The 14,544-nt window shown below is 41.7% G+C and overlaps 3 protein-coding genes across 3 annotated transcripts in view; 2 read left to right on the top strand and 1 right to left on the bottom strand.

Moving 5' to 3' along the window:
• ift122 (intraflagellar transport 122 homolog (Chlamydomonas)) overlaps positions 1-5,375 on the top strand; it is a 25,521-nt gene extending 20,146 nt beyond the window's left edge. Inside the window, exons 21-29 of the mRNA XM_039604156.1 lie at positions 665-805; positions 906-1,003; positions 1,942-2,042; positions 3,105-3,270; positions 3,352-3,469; positions 3,568-3,696; positions 4,281-4,357; positions 4,473-4,637; positions 4,775-5,375. Coding sequence (XP_039460090.1) covers positions 665-805; positions 906-1,003; positions 1,942-2,042; positions 3,105-3,270; positions 3,352-3,469; positions 3,568-3,696; positions 4,281-4,357; positions 4,473-4,637; positions 4,775-4,861 — 1,082 coding nt within the window. The 3' untranslated portion in view covers positions 4,862-5,375. The remainder of the gene's footprint in view (positions 1-664; positions 806-905; positions 1,004-1,941; positions 2,043-3,104; positions 3,271-3,351; positions 3,470-3,567; positions 3,697-4,280; positions 4,358-4,472; positions 4,638-4,774) is intronic.
• Positions 5,376-5,752: 377 nt separating this feature from the next.
• On the top strand, positions 5,753-10,840 carry LOC116331284 (rhodopsin). Its single transcript, XM_031753906.2, has 5 exons — positions 5,753-6,435; positions 6,672-6,840; positions 7,022-7,187; positions 8,844-9,083; positions 9,917-10,840. The coding sequence occupies exons 1-5, from the start codon at positions 6,075-6,077 to the stop codon at positions 10,034-10,036; spliced, it is 1,056 nt and encodes a 351-aa protein (XP_031609766.1). The 5' UTR covers positions 5,753-6,074; the 3' UTR covers positions 10,037-10,840.
• A 99-nt stretch (positions 10,841-10,939) lies between these two features.
• Positions 10,940-14,544, bottom strand: part of plxnd1 (plexin D1) — a 72,336-nt gene continuing 68,731 nt past the window's right edge. The window contains exons 34-36 of the mRNA XM_031753575.2: positions 13,201-13,341; positions 13,004-13,078; positions 10,940-11,967 (exon numbers count right to left, since the gene is read on the bottom strand). Coding sequence (XP_031609435.2) covers positions 11,851-11,967; positions 13,004-13,078; positions 13,201-13,341 — 333 coding nt within the window. The 3' untranslated portion in view covers positions 10,940-11,850. The remainder of the gene's footprint in view (positions 11,968-13,003; positions 13,079-13,200; positions 13,342-14,544) is intronic.

A 14,544-nucleotide genomic window follows, 5' to 3' on the forward strand; every position in this document is an offset into this window, starting at 1 on the left:
GATGTTGTGAAGTTGTTTTTCTTAACCATGTAAATAATTCTGTCAACATGCACTTTCCTTCTGTGGTCTTTCAGGCGTTTTTGGTGTTGCTGAACTGGTCAGTGAAGTCATTCGTGCTGAAAATGAACCAGATTATTGATTTGGCCACTCCTAACATTGTTGCTATCGCTTTCTATGACAGGTTTATTTTCTTTTTTACAACCTAATGATGGCTTCTCTCACTTGCATCGGCATCTTTTTGAAACTCATAAGCTACGAAATGAAAGCGTCACACTTGGAGTCAATCCAGATCTTTTATCAGCTTATTTTGTCCTGGAATAACAAGGGAAATGTCTCACCTCGCTGTGAAACTGCAATTCATTTTGACCCTCTGAAAATGGTTGATTATGTATAAAAATGGTTTTTACTCTTAAACAGGTAACACAATGTTTTTATTAAAGCTGAAATTTTGCACTTCAGTCACATCTTGATTGTTTGATTTAAATCTACTGCGGTGGTGTCCACAGGCTCAATTACAAAAAGTGTGTCATTGTCTAAATGGACTTAATTGCATGTGTCCCCAAACATAAAATAACAATTATGCTTTAAATTGTTTCTGTAAATTCAGCATTACCTCAAGAGCAGCCAGTCTGTATGTCACCACTTTTCTGCTTTTATTCTTCAGCATTTCACAAGGCTGGACTTCAGAATGAGGCCGTGAAAGTCTTGGAGCAGCTTACCCAGAATGCAGTAGTGGAGAACAGGTTCAATGATGCAGGGTACTATTACTGGATGCTGTCTATGCAGTGTCTGGATATTGCCAAAGGTAAGATGTACAGGTATCTTGAGAGCAACCAGCCATAACTCATTTTTACTGTAATGCTTAATGCATTTTTTTTCTTTTAACCATTGTCTGTCTGAATCAGAAAGTGAAGAACAGAGGGGAGAAATGCTGAAGAAGTTTGAACGTTTTCAGCATCTCGCTGAGCTCTACCACGTGTATCGCTCAATCCAGCGATACACGGTAAGAATACGATACACCTTAAGCCTTCATTTTGCATAGACGTAAGCAGAAAACTGTGAATCGGTGTTTAAGTAACAAGGAAGACATTTTTTTTTTAGCTGTGTGTACTTGGAAACAATACCTACTATGTAGTTAGATAGGTAGTCTAGGTACAAAGTTCCTTCTGCATTTTCTCACTTTTCTAACAGTCCACTGTGATTTCTGCCTACGTTTGAATCAACTTTTATACTCAAATTCATCCAGACTGCTGTGTATTTGACAAAATTAGGTCTGGCTCTGCAAGATTATGTCAATCCAAGAGTGTCAGGGTTTAAAGAGAAATTAAAATATTCATAGAGGGTGTTGGGTAGAGGGACAAAAAAGAGAATTAAAGGCAGTCAGGTTGCAGTTTATTGAAGGGAAATATCAGCTTGAAGGAACCTCCATTATTAGATTCTTGAAACCTCCCTGACCTCTATTACCATCAGTCCTCTTCTCCAAGCCTGCAGCTCCAACTTACTTTCAAACAAGCAGTTCTTGCTTATGAGCCCTGTATGGGTGACCTGGCCTGTGTCAGCGTTCTCAGTTTGTTGTTTCAGCTTTTTGCTCTGCTATGGTCACACCCCTGCAACAGAGAGGCATCGCTGTGATCCAGGCCAGAGCAGGAAACCTCTATATCTCATTTTAACTCTCCCAGACAGGCACTATAGATTTGAACTATCAACTATAGGGATAAAGGGCTGTTAGTGATTTTTTTTTTAAGAAAATGCATCTTTTCCTTCAGGGTACTTTGAGAAGGAATGAGGCACTTTTAAGGGTTAGGCTGCTTTTAGATCAGGTTAAAAGATGAAGGGAAAAAAAGTTGGAAATGGAGCTTTTAAAACTTTCATCTGAGATTTCTAACACTTTGTGACCCCTTAAACTTACATGTGTATATTTTTAACTGTCTTTATCTGTAGGATGAGCCCTTCAGTTCTCACATGCCAGACACGCTCTTCAACATCTGCAGATTCCTCCTGAACAACCTCACAAAGGACATACCACCAGGCATCTCTAAAGTGTATCCTAACATTTCAGAAAATGGACTTAACGTAGTGTTAGGTCTCAGCAAATATTTTGAAAATCGAGCATTATGGGGGCCTCTTAATGTGGAAAACTCTGCGACAAATACATACCATTCTAAAATCACGACTGGCAGAGGCAGTGAAGATAGAGCGGTGGAAAATAGATAGACGTAGGGAGAAATCAGGAGAGTTGGCGCCACTCCGGAAACCAAAGTGCTGCTGAGAGAAAGAAAAGGGGTGTTGATGGGGAGGAGGAGCCGATGCCAGCAAGAAACACATTTTCTGTTATCTAAACAAGTGCTTTGATTGCTGAACTTTGCGCAAAAGTGTGCATACAAAAACACACTGAACAGTACGTTTTAATTTGAACAAATACACACATACACGGTCGCGTACACCCACAGGCACATAGGCAAATCCATGTAGGCACACATCGGACTGGAATGAGGAAGGAAAGCACAGCCTTGGAAGAGGAAATCAGGCCGAGCAGCTGCAATCCTCTGTGGCCAAGCTGAAATGTTCCAAAAACTTTGAACTTAGATTTATAGTCTCAGCAAATTGCATTCAACTTGGTTCAACACTTAAAACACTGCACGCACACACACAAAATTGCACTTAAAGAGCTCCACAATAGGACGTGCACTGATCAAGAGTCACAAAACTGGGTGTGTAGGAGGAGAATCGAGAGCGGCGGGGTAGAGAGGCAAGGACAGAAACGATGTTGAGTTTTAGGTGATGGAGAAGTGCCTTTGTAGTGCTGTTGCAGCTGCAACTCATTGACCTCTGGTTGCCACTCTCAGAGCTCCTCTAGTAACAATATGTTTCTGTACAAATACAAATAAGCAACTCTTCCTCAATTAAAACACAAAAACCCCTACAAACAAACTAATTTATTACTTTCTGGGCATGCAGTCAGTGTTGCTGGCTTAGCGCAGCTGATGTTCTGCTAATGTAACACAAGTATAAATACGCCCACAATATTTGGAATAAGATATCTACAAAGCAGTAATTCTGTGCCAAATCTTCCCCAGGTTTATTTTTCCTTGACCTGATTATAGAAACACTTTATATGCGCTGGCCAAGCAGAGCCGACAGCTTGGTGCATATAAGCTTGCAAGGTATGCATACGAGAAGCTGCAGGAGCTGCACATTCCCTCACGCTTCCAAGAGTCTACAGAGCTGGGCAGCCTCACCATTCGTTCCAAACCTTTCCACGACAAAGAGGTGTGTGTGTATGTGACGCTTTTGAAATTTTAGAGCTGTGACCTTTATCATATTGGTTAAAACCACCTGTGTTTGCTGCAGGATCTGATTGAGGGCATGATGTGCTACCGCTGCTCCACCAACAACCCCCTGCTGAACAACCACGGGAGTGTGTGCATTAACTGCAGGCAGCCTTTCATCTACTGCGCATCGTCATATGGTCACTGACACTCATACACACCGTGCGCAGTATATGCCACCAAGGAATCTGCTTGTTTTTATTTTATTTTTTTAAATGTCGCATGCTATTTTGTACAGATGTGCTGCCGCTGGTCCAGTTCTACCTGGAGGAAGACATCTCTGATGAGGATGCTCTGTCTCTTATTGATCTAGAAGTTCCTCACACAGATCAGAGGGCTGCACGATGGCAGGATATAGACAATGGTGGTATCCTTTGCTCATCAGTGATATGTTGATATATAGAAAAACAATTAATTAATATGTGTTATAAAAGAACTACCGCGCCTTTACTGTGCCGCGAGTCTGTATTCCTGCTGTAACACAGTGCACATCACCTCAAAATGAAGCACGTGGCTCTCCTCTGCCTTGTGACAGTTCTAAGAAGCTGTTTAGTCTGCGCTGGCCTTGATTCTGTACTTGTGGGTAAGCTGTCAGAACTAAGTCATCTTAGCTCTCGAGCTAATAGGGTTACTGAGGCTCTCCTGTCTCATCTTAATGACACTAACCCTCTGAGAGCTGTAGCCACAGCCCTAGTGCAGGGATTAACCTGCATTAGCCAGCAGACACTCAAGGGCACTGAGGTATGCTGTGTTCTTCCAGAGCCGTGAAGTGACTGACAGCCACAGCTAATTTTGAACACTTTGCCTCTTAGAAAAGTCTCTCAGGGATAATTTTGTAAGGGGTTTTCCTGCTCTGCAAACATAATTACTGAAGACATATGCGACAAGTAAACAAAATGTGTGAAATGTGTGCATTACCTTGGTTATATGTTCTCAAATAAACACAATAAGATCTCCAATCTTTGAGGATGGATGAGGGTTTGGACGATGAAGAGGAAGATCCATTTACAGCCAAAATGAGCTTTGAGGTAATAAGAAAAAGGACAAAATAGATGAGGTGATTAATATTCTGCCAAATGGGCAAGCCAGCTGGACAGGGTGAAAGGACGGAGTCCATAATGGTTCATTTTTGTGTATAAACAGCAGGGGGGCTCAAACTTTGTCCCAGTCAAGGTGAGTCGTTCTGTGCTGCGCGCCATGAGCAGGAGGGACGTGCTGATCAAACGCTGGCCCAGGCCGCTCAAATGGGAATACTTCCGCTCCCTGCTGCCTGAAGTCAGCATTACCATGTGTCCTACCTGCTTCAAGGTACGGCGTTTATAATGCATTCAGCTAGCAGAACCCAGTGTTAACCACCTGGTCTCCTCTTTGACGAACAAAGTTTTTGAATTATTTCTTTATTTTCCTGTCAAGTTGCTCACACTCACACATTGTGTTTATTGCAGATGTTTCACAGTGAAGATTATGAGCTCCTGGTGCTTCAGCATAACTGCTGCCCATACTGTCGGAGGCCCATCGACGAACCAAACTGACGGTGAACTGAAAGTGGAGCACCTAATTTAAACATTTTTGTCTTCTGATTAGATTTTCTTTAAAACTGTGCAGTACGTTTGGCGTGTGTATATTATAGGAGCAGCTCTTTGTTATCCAAGGTTGAATGGCTGAAGTAATACCTAGTGTTTGTGTGTCGGTCATTACAGAGTGTAAGAAAAGTGCACCATCAGCCAATAAAGCCACTGGATTATTAGGATCAGATTACCCCGGGGCAGTCAGTGATTACATCATTCACTCTATAAGTGTACAGTGTAAAGATATAAATAGAAAACTTTTTTTTGATATAATAAAAAACATGTTTGTTGTGTAGAGAATTTTCCTACTCACAATAATGAGATAATATTCTACCATTGAGTCTACAGCTTTATGCACTACAGCTGCACTGTACGTTTGATAACAATACAAGATCATTTGTTGTTAAGTCACAAGAAATTGATTTTTATATGCTTGCAAATATCCTTTCAATAAATTGTATATTGGCAATTTGTAAAACTGCGAGTTTTCTTAATCCTTCAAAGACAATAACTGCCCCTCTTGATTTGTGTTTGCGTCTCCCAGATTCTAATTGCAGTTCACTCAAGGCTATGACTTGAGCTCTGCATTATGCATTGGTTAGGGATTAGGCTTTTACAGATGCAAATAAGTTGGACCGCTCAAGAAATTTCATTTATAGTTGGTCTACTCTGCACGGTTCAGATCACAGACAGTTAGTTTCCTTCCCTTTCCCTCCTACTCTCTCATCTCATTCTGATGCAGCACTGATGCGCATGACAGTAATGATGGGGTTTGGATAACCATGGCTGTTACCTCTCACCTTGAAATTGCTTAACATACTGCATATCTATTTCTGGAGTTTTCTCCTTTGTGTGTGTGTCTGTGTGTGCGTCTGTGAGAGAGAGGGGGACTCTCACATTGTGTGTCTTAATTCCATCTCTCCTAACACTTCACTCTTTGCAAGTCCCTAATCCGACTAGCCTGTTTAAAAGGTGCCGCACCTCCTCAGGGGGCTGCAGAGAACACCTTACTTCTACAAGAGCCGTTCCACCGTCCATCCTTTCTCCCTCATTTCCACTTCAACTACACCAAAAGACTCCCTCATAGTAGTTTATTCTAAAAAGAGAGAGAGAGGCACAGACTGTTTCATCCACTTTTAAGGTCTCAGAAGAAGAAAAGGCATCAACACCCGCAGCCATGAATGGCACAGAAGGACCCAACTTCTATGTACCCATGTCTAACAAGACTGGGGTGGTGCGCAGCCCATTTGAGTACCCTCAGTACTACCTGGCTGAGCCCTGGAAGTACTCTCTTCTTGCAGCGTACATGCTGTTCCTCATCATTTCTTCCTTCCCCATTAACTTTCTCACCCTCTACGTCACTGTCAAGCACAAAAAGCTGAGGACCCCGCTGAACTACGTTCTGCTCAACCTGGCGGTGGCCGACCTCTTTATGGTAGTTGGGGGCTTCACGGTCACTCTCTACACGGCCCTGCATGGATATTTCGTCTTAGGTGTCAGCGGCTGCAATATTGAAGGATTTTTTGCCACATTAGGAGGTAAGAGTCAGAATTGTGTAAACTGTGTTTTCTGTGTGGATTTAGAACAAAACAAGTCACACTTTAACTTTGATATTGTTTTTGGCTCACTCTCATAGGTTTGAATGTGTTAAGCCATTCATTTTCGTAGGAAATTAGTTTGTCTAATTACTTAAACTTGAATCTAATATACTGCTTTTATTATTTCATGTTTAATGTCAGTAGAGATTACAAACATGCTTTCTTTCATGTTTTAGGAGAGATTGCTCTCTGGTCTCTGGTGGTTTTGGCTATTGAGCGCTATATTGTGGTCTGTAAGCCGATGACCAACTTCCGCTTTGGAGAAAAACATGCCATGGCCGGCCTGGGTTTCACATGGGTCATGGCCCTGACCTGTGCTGCTCCCCCTCTCTTTGGATGGTCCCGGTACAGTTAGTTTCTGTGTCTACACTCTGTTTGATTAATATTCTGAGGACCATTTTCCCAGTAAAGCAGTTTTATAGTTATGTTTTTTAAAACCTGCAAAGTAGTGTAAATCACACATGCGGCACAAATACTCTGTGTAATGGTGCTGGCGGAAGTCTTTGAGTTATTGTGTGTTGTGCAGGTATATCCCAGAGGGAATGCAGTGTTCCTGTGGGATTGACTACTACACTCCCAAGCCTGAGATCAACAACACCTCGTTCGTCATCTATATGTTTGTCCTCCACTTCTGTATCCCCCTGTTCATCATCTTCTTCTGCTACACTAGCCTCCTCTGCACTGTGCGAGCGGTAGGAATACCACTGCCAAAGCAATATTAATAACAAAGACTTGATATATTGTTTAGCCCTGTAGAAAAATTCCACTTTATTATGTTTTTGGATTCTTTTTTTTCACCTTGCTCCCTTTCACAAGGGGTACTGCACATCACAGAGTCTCTGGAGATGTAAGGGATTTAGGGGCTCAAGGACACTTCAGGAGGGCAGATCCCTGCCAACATGGCAGCTTACACCCAGGTCCTTTGGCTAAAGGGCAGTCTGCCTGCTCACTGTGTCGTCCTGACGCCTTTATTAATAATAGAATAAGAGCATTTATAATGTATAAGTGATTATACACAATTATAATGCAGATTTTCATTTAAATTGGCTATAATCAGCATTCTTTAGTAAGTCTGTCAAATAGCAGTTTAAACATGTGGAAACAGATTAAAATAGGTTGCTTATAACCTACAGAGATTTTTTTTTATCTGAATCTGCAGCTCCTCCCAGCTTTGGGGAGATTCAGAGGGAGTTTCAGGGAGACTGTTTTTGGCTGCGTGACCCAGCTTTAATGATCTGGTACACTCTTACTGCTCTCATAGCTTCTCATGTGTGTCTTTTTGATAAGGATACACCAACTGCAAAATACTAGGCAAAAATTTAATATAATACTTTGGCTGACAGCATATACCAAGTTTACATTATGATAGTTTATTGCACTGATTGGCCTACTGCAGTCAACACAATGTCAATTTTGTGTCAATATATCAACGTTTTTAGCAAAAAAACCCTGCATCACCTGCTCTGCACCAAACACTACAAATACACTTTATTTGTCATTAGCTGGTAAACAAAAAGGAGAATCAAGCATCTAAAGGGGAAGATATGTATCGCTAGTGTAGTGAGAGACAGTCTCTCCTAAAATCTAATCATTCAACATTCGTGTGAAATATGAGCAGGTCTTTACGTATGTTAAATTACATTAGCCTGGTGTGAGCCTGAGGTAAGTTTTCATGCCTAAAATAAGTCATTGTTTGTATTTTTGAAACTATCTTACAGCACACAAAGTTAAAGATAAATTTAAAACCATTACGATTTCTCCATTGAAACGTACAGCTCAAGCACGTGCTGCTTGTAGCTAGTACAGACCTAAAATAAACGCTGATAATGGACTTACATTCTGCTCAGCACCAAACAGTACAAATACAATAAATCAAATGCATTACAATGCTAATGCCTAGCTAACTCTTAACCTCTATACTAGCTATGCCAAAAAGTCTTGTTCTGAATAACGTATTCAACCTTTGCTGCCCCCATGTGGACAAAAACATTAGTGCACGTTCACAAGTGACAGGCATGAATTCTCATCTGTTTTTGGAGAGGGTAATTGTCTCATGTTAGTGAGAGATCGGTAGAGCTAAGTCAAAACTTTAAGTTCAAAATTTGAATTTCTGAAATAATGCTGCAAAATTCTGACTTACTTAAGGCAGAAAAAAAATGCTTCAGTGGTGGAAACGGGCTTCCATAGGATAATGCGTTTGTTTTTTCCACAACATAAAAAACATAACTAAATAAACAGTGTTAGTCATCTCGGTGGTCTAATCAGTTTTGTTCAGCAGTCGTGATGGGCTCAAGCCTTTTGTTTACATTCGGATTAGAGGTTTAAGTTAACCTGAATCTGTCTGTCAGGCTGCAGCTCAGCAGCAGGAGTCTGAAACCACCCAGAGGGCAGAGAAAGAAGTGACTCGCATGGTCATTGTCATGGTGATCTCCTTTTTGGTATGCTGGGTGCCCTATGCCAGCGTGGCTTGGTACATCTTTGCCAATCAGGGAACTGAGTTTGGGCCAGTATTCATGACTGCTCCCGCCTTCTTCGCCAAGAGTGCCGCTCTGTACAATCCAGTCATCTACATCCTGCTAAACAGACAGGTATGATGAACAAGAGTATTTTCATCAACTCATTTTCACGTTGACACAGTTTTTGCAGGAAATTGTGTGGGCTTTATGTGCCTGACAGCTGTGGTTACTTTTCAGAGAAGCGTTTTACATTGTAAATTTTGGCTGATACAGTAACAAATTTCCTGTTCCCAGCAGTTGGGGTTGTGTTTTTTTTCAGATGTGTGTGATTCTACCAGATTTGCCCATTTTCAAATGATTTGGTTTAATTATCTAGTAGTGTTTCCATTTCTTTATCCTTCATTTCAGCGCTCACTTCAGACTAACAAATCGTTAACTTGGAAACTACAGGGATACACTAATGTATTCTCTACTTTGACTAGTAAATCTGAATTTAAGAAGATTTCTCTAATAGTTAATTCGTTTTTTCTAATTAATTATGGCCAAAAATAAAAAATAAAGTAAAATAAAAAAATTTCAAATGAGCAGATAATGACCTGTAATTGTCTTTTCTTTCATTTTTAACCTTTATTTCATAAATTAAGCCATAAGTTCTGTGTTTATAGGTTTCTTTGATTTAAGCATTTCTGTCATATAAAGGCTGAGATGTATTGTCGCCCCTGTTGTTGCATAAATTGCACTTTTTTTTTTCTTTTGAACTCTCAATGATTAAATTTGTAGTTACACTTAAATTTAAATGATTTACACTTAAACAGTTTGCAGGTGTCTTTTTATAGGCAATAGTTTTTCTGATCTGGCTCACTAAAAATCAAATTGAGCTGTATGTGGCCTCGCGATGTAAAATGAGTTTGACAACCCGTGAAGGCGTCATAACTCTGATTGTGATTTGTTTTTGTGCCCTCCAGTTCAGAAACTGCATGATCACCACGGTGTGCTGTGGAAAGAACCCATTTGGAGAAGATGAGGGCGCCGTCTCCAAAACTCAGACTTCATCCGTCTCTTCAAGCCAGGTGGCCCCCGCTTGACCTGTGCTCCCTTTCTCACCCTCTTCTGTCCCATCTGTGCCTGCCTCAGATGGGGACCCACCACCGCCAAGCAGCACTACCTTCAATCAGCCAATCCTCTTGACTTACCTCTCCCTTTGTCTTCTCTGCAGTGTTGCCACTGCACCTTCAAGCGGGACTGACGCATTTAAAAACCAGCATGTGTGTTTTTAATCCATTTAATTATGGAGGGTTCAGCTGGTCTCACAGATTTTAACCTGGCATCCAAAGGGGTGACCACTTGGTGGTCATCCAACTGAGCACCATATGAGCTCTCCACTTTCCAAAAACACACAAAATGGGTAAAAATCCAACTGTAAGTAATTATCACAGCTAATTATGTATCCAAAAACGTGCTTTAAACAGTCAATTATATGAGTGGAATTACTCTGTTTAGATAATCAGATGATTTTTTAAGCTCTACTTTTGTCTCTCTAACTCTATTCTAGTTGCCGTGTTGATCAAGCTGAGAAGGTTAGCTTCTTGGTATTGTCTGAGATGATTAGTGTAAAGAAAAATGGACCTCCTGCAAGAGTCTGTACATGTGTGAGTTGGATGTTTATGTATGCGAATGTCAGAATGCTAGTGTGTGAATTAAGGTGAAAAAGGAATATTACTGTAATGGCTAGGATTTGTGGCAGTTGTTCTGTGTCCTGCAATAAAAACAAAGCTAAATATCTGCACGACCCCCCCTGCCCCTTACTCGTTTTCTTCATGAGAACATTTACAAGGATTTCTGAGAAGTTCCAGATGCTAGCTTGTGGGCTTTTAGGTGGCAGGCCAAATCATAATGGTTTTCAAATGTTAAAATTCACTGTGGCGCTGTAATGCATTTAGAAGTGAACCACTCTGAGAATTAGTATAATAAATGCCATTACTAGACACTTTAAAATCCTAAATACTGTAATTTATTTCACAAACTCTGACAAGTCATTTGGCATCACAAATACAGTCTCTCCTCTGATTATATTGAGCTCACTTTTTTTTTTCTTAAATGTAAATTTCCCTCTTTTAAATTTGATCAGAATCCAACATGATTACCATTCATTGACAAGCACACAGATCAACACTTATATACTGATGCAGCTCTTCCCAGTGAACTACATTACATTTGATTTCATAAATTTCAGTCATTTATATTCTTTGCCCCACTCCTCCGCAACCCGTCATCAACCTGCGAAGCACATTGGGACATATTGTTGAAAGCACCAATGAAAGTCCAACGCCCATCTTCACCAATCACACCTGAGAACGTTGCAGGCTTTAGGAGATGAGAGGAGTTTATCATGGTCCTACTAATCCTGATGAACAGGCCACTTGAAAGCATTATAACACATCTATAAATATTGCTATGGACATTATATTACAGTACAGTGCATCATTGGCTCGTTCCCTTCAGAAAAGGGTTCAGTGCGTTAAGGTTGCCACCAGGGCGAACTGTAGTTCCCAGTAACTGTAAAGACATCCCAAAAAGCCCCATCTCTGAGCTCCCACACATTCCCTCTAAAGCGTAGTAGAGTCCAGTCGGAACTGCGTCTGTTTCATGGATTAATATTTGGGAGAATTTCTTGGCATCCCCACGAGAAAGGAGGGACACTTTGCAAATGTATGATGCTTAACAGGCAGGTTTGAATCCTTTGCTCTGCCGCTTTTCATCCTGGTAACAGTTTGCTTGAAGAATAATAACACTTAAGACGGATAGCTCCTGTGACCGACATTCCCAAGTAACCATGTAAGTGGGAGAAAGGCAGCTGGCAGCAGGAGGAAGAGATTGTGAGCAGAAGATATTGGCAGGTTCAGGCTTCACTGCAGCACTCATAGATGTTGTCCTCTACAAGGGCAATGACCTGCTCAAACTTGTGGTGCAGCTGAGTGCGACGTGCAGTGGGGTTCGACTCCAGAGCGTTCACCACCTGACCGAGGGAGATAGAAAAGAAACACACAACAAAGGAGACTTTCAGTGGCTGTCGAGCATTCATGCATCTATCTATCTGGAGAGATTTAGAGAACCAGCCAGACATAGAAAGTCGAACAAGTGAAAGGGAGAGGCAGCAGAGGAACAAGTGAAGTACTTCAGCCTCTTCTGCTGCCTTCATGCATGCCTCCACACCACAAAAGCGTTCGCTCTTCACATATTTACAAAACCCACATCTGCTCTGTTTTTCATGCCCAATAGTTGTCACCGTGTCAGTGGGATTTATGGGCTCTTAGCGGCAGTGTGCTACCAGGCAGAGCGAACTGAGCTGGGGCGAGAGAATAGGCAATCAGGGGCCATTCAAAGAGCTCCCTGAATCAGAGTCTAAGCCCATGGCCCACGTCAGTACAGTAGCTTGACAGAGGAAAGCAGCTAAACGGTATTATCATGAGGGTGCTCCATTAAAGCACAGTCACCACTGACTAAGCCTCTCTAGAGAATAGTCACGGCAGCGAGGAAACATGGGGGAGTACAGCAGGGGCTTGAACAGGGCTAGTTCAACGCGACGCATGAGATACGAAGCGGCACCTTAACAGTCATTAAGCAGATGGGGTTGTGATTAAAGAGAAGGTAAACAGCACGCTGTTTGCTTAAAGTGAAAGGTATCCGTGGGCTGGAAACAAAGGATTGGACAGACTGAATAGCGGCTGCTGCTAAGAAGATATTCCACACGGAGTATTTTCCCCGCTTAAAACATTTAACAGCAGAAAAAAACAACAACAAAATACTGCAGGTTTTCAACTAAGGCATTACGCGACAGGTTGTGAGGGTGTCTACAGTATGTTACATCTGTCAGCGTGGCTGCGATCTTCCCTACTGATGCGTCACGCTCCGATATCCATCTGTGAAACTTAATACAGCAAGTGGGCTCAACTGAGATGTTTCATCTGCCAAATAGGGGCTGTTGTTTCAACAGTTAAACAAATCTAATCCAAATACGAGATCACAAACACATAACTGTGAATATCTCTTACCTGGTTTCTGTATCTCTTGGCATATTTGTAGATTTCTGTCAAGGCCAGGTTGGTGTTGAATTCATTTCTGTATTTCTGCCGGAGCGATATCAACATGTTTGATTACATTTTTAAAAAAATAAGAACGAGCCTGTGATTGCAGGCTTTTGTGAAACTAAATAACTCACACACAGGAACTTTTGGAATCTTTCACTTACTCGTGACTCTTCAGCCAGGTGAGCATTCATCTCCTGCTCGCTGAGGGGTGGCATGTCTTGTATCTGCTGGTAATAGCATTGCACTCTCTTCTTATACTCTGGGATCTCCTTGGCATACAGCAGCTTGTTGGTAGGCGAGTCCTGGAAACAAATGGCAGCTTTTAGTCAGCGTACTCAGACATTAAGAACACCTTGCAAATCCAGAGGTGTGAAATAAAAACAGCTTTGACCTTAAAGCTATGCCGCCATTTTAGCCTGCTTTAGATTTCCAGACTACTACATTTGTCTTTCTTAGTCTCACTACATTTACCCAAAGTTATGGTTACTACATACTCTGAAATCTGCATCATTATACATTTCACCTTTTAACTGTGCTGCTCTCATGCTAATCTAGCAGTAATAAAGCTTTGACAAGAGCTGAACAAAGACAATGTGCTCACTCACAGTCTGCCCTTATTATTTTATGGGTAAACGCCTGCTATTTCCTGCTGATCCATTTTTTCGAGTCTGCTTTCCCCTGCTGTCAAATTCCCTACATTTAAGTTGTGATACCGCCATTCTTGGCCAATGAGGTTTCTGCACAAGCCCATCATTTTCTGGCTGCTCGGCTTTAAATACCATTTCAATCCAGTGTTTCTGACTTTTCATACCTCCTGCTGTGCAACCCACCTCCCCCTCATCCATGGAGACAGAAGTGAAACTTTACATCAACCACCCGCTGGGCCCTACTGCATCACCGTCAGCATCTGAACTCTGGGATCTTGATGTGGGCCTACGCTTAATTACGATGCTTCTCATTGATGAACAAGTCACAAAAAATGTAACCTCTGTTAAAACCTGATTAAATATTTCTTTTATATGCTTCAGTGTTTATTTGCAATAAAACACTCTAAAAAGGACATTTCGTCCAGTCGGTGCTTATGGGCAGGCCAAGGATCGTCTCATATCATACCCCTCACTCCGTCCCCCTACATTTGAGTGAAAGAGCTTCCTCCTCTTGGAATAAAATGAACACTTCTCCCACTTTGCCCTAATAGCGGTTTAATTAAACTGGATGTTATTTGTTGATGAGCCTATCTACACCAGTCTAAAGTGAAACAATGGAGGGAGGGAACCGTTTCCTTTGCGCACACAAGGAGACTCGAACAGTTATAGCCGGGGAAGAAACAAACCAGTCTAAACAACTCTCTCCACAGTCACTTTAGGCTCTCACACTGGTGTTTATTCAAGCAGGAAGAGAAGTAGTGAGGCTAAAAGGCTGTGGGCATGTTCAGGTTTCAGTTGTGGCTGCTGTTATGAGCGAGTCTGTGCCAGTCTCTGCGTTGCGTGTGTGTTACTGGGAGA

Source organism: Oreochromis aureus, linkage group 20 (assembly GCF_013358895.1).
Source record: "Oreochromis aureus strain Israel breed Guangdong linkage group 20, ZZ_aureus, whole genome shotgun sequence".
Classification (NCBI taxonomy): Eukaryota; Metazoa; Chordata; class Actinopteri; order Cichliformes; family Cichlidae; genus Oreochromis; species Oreochromis aureus.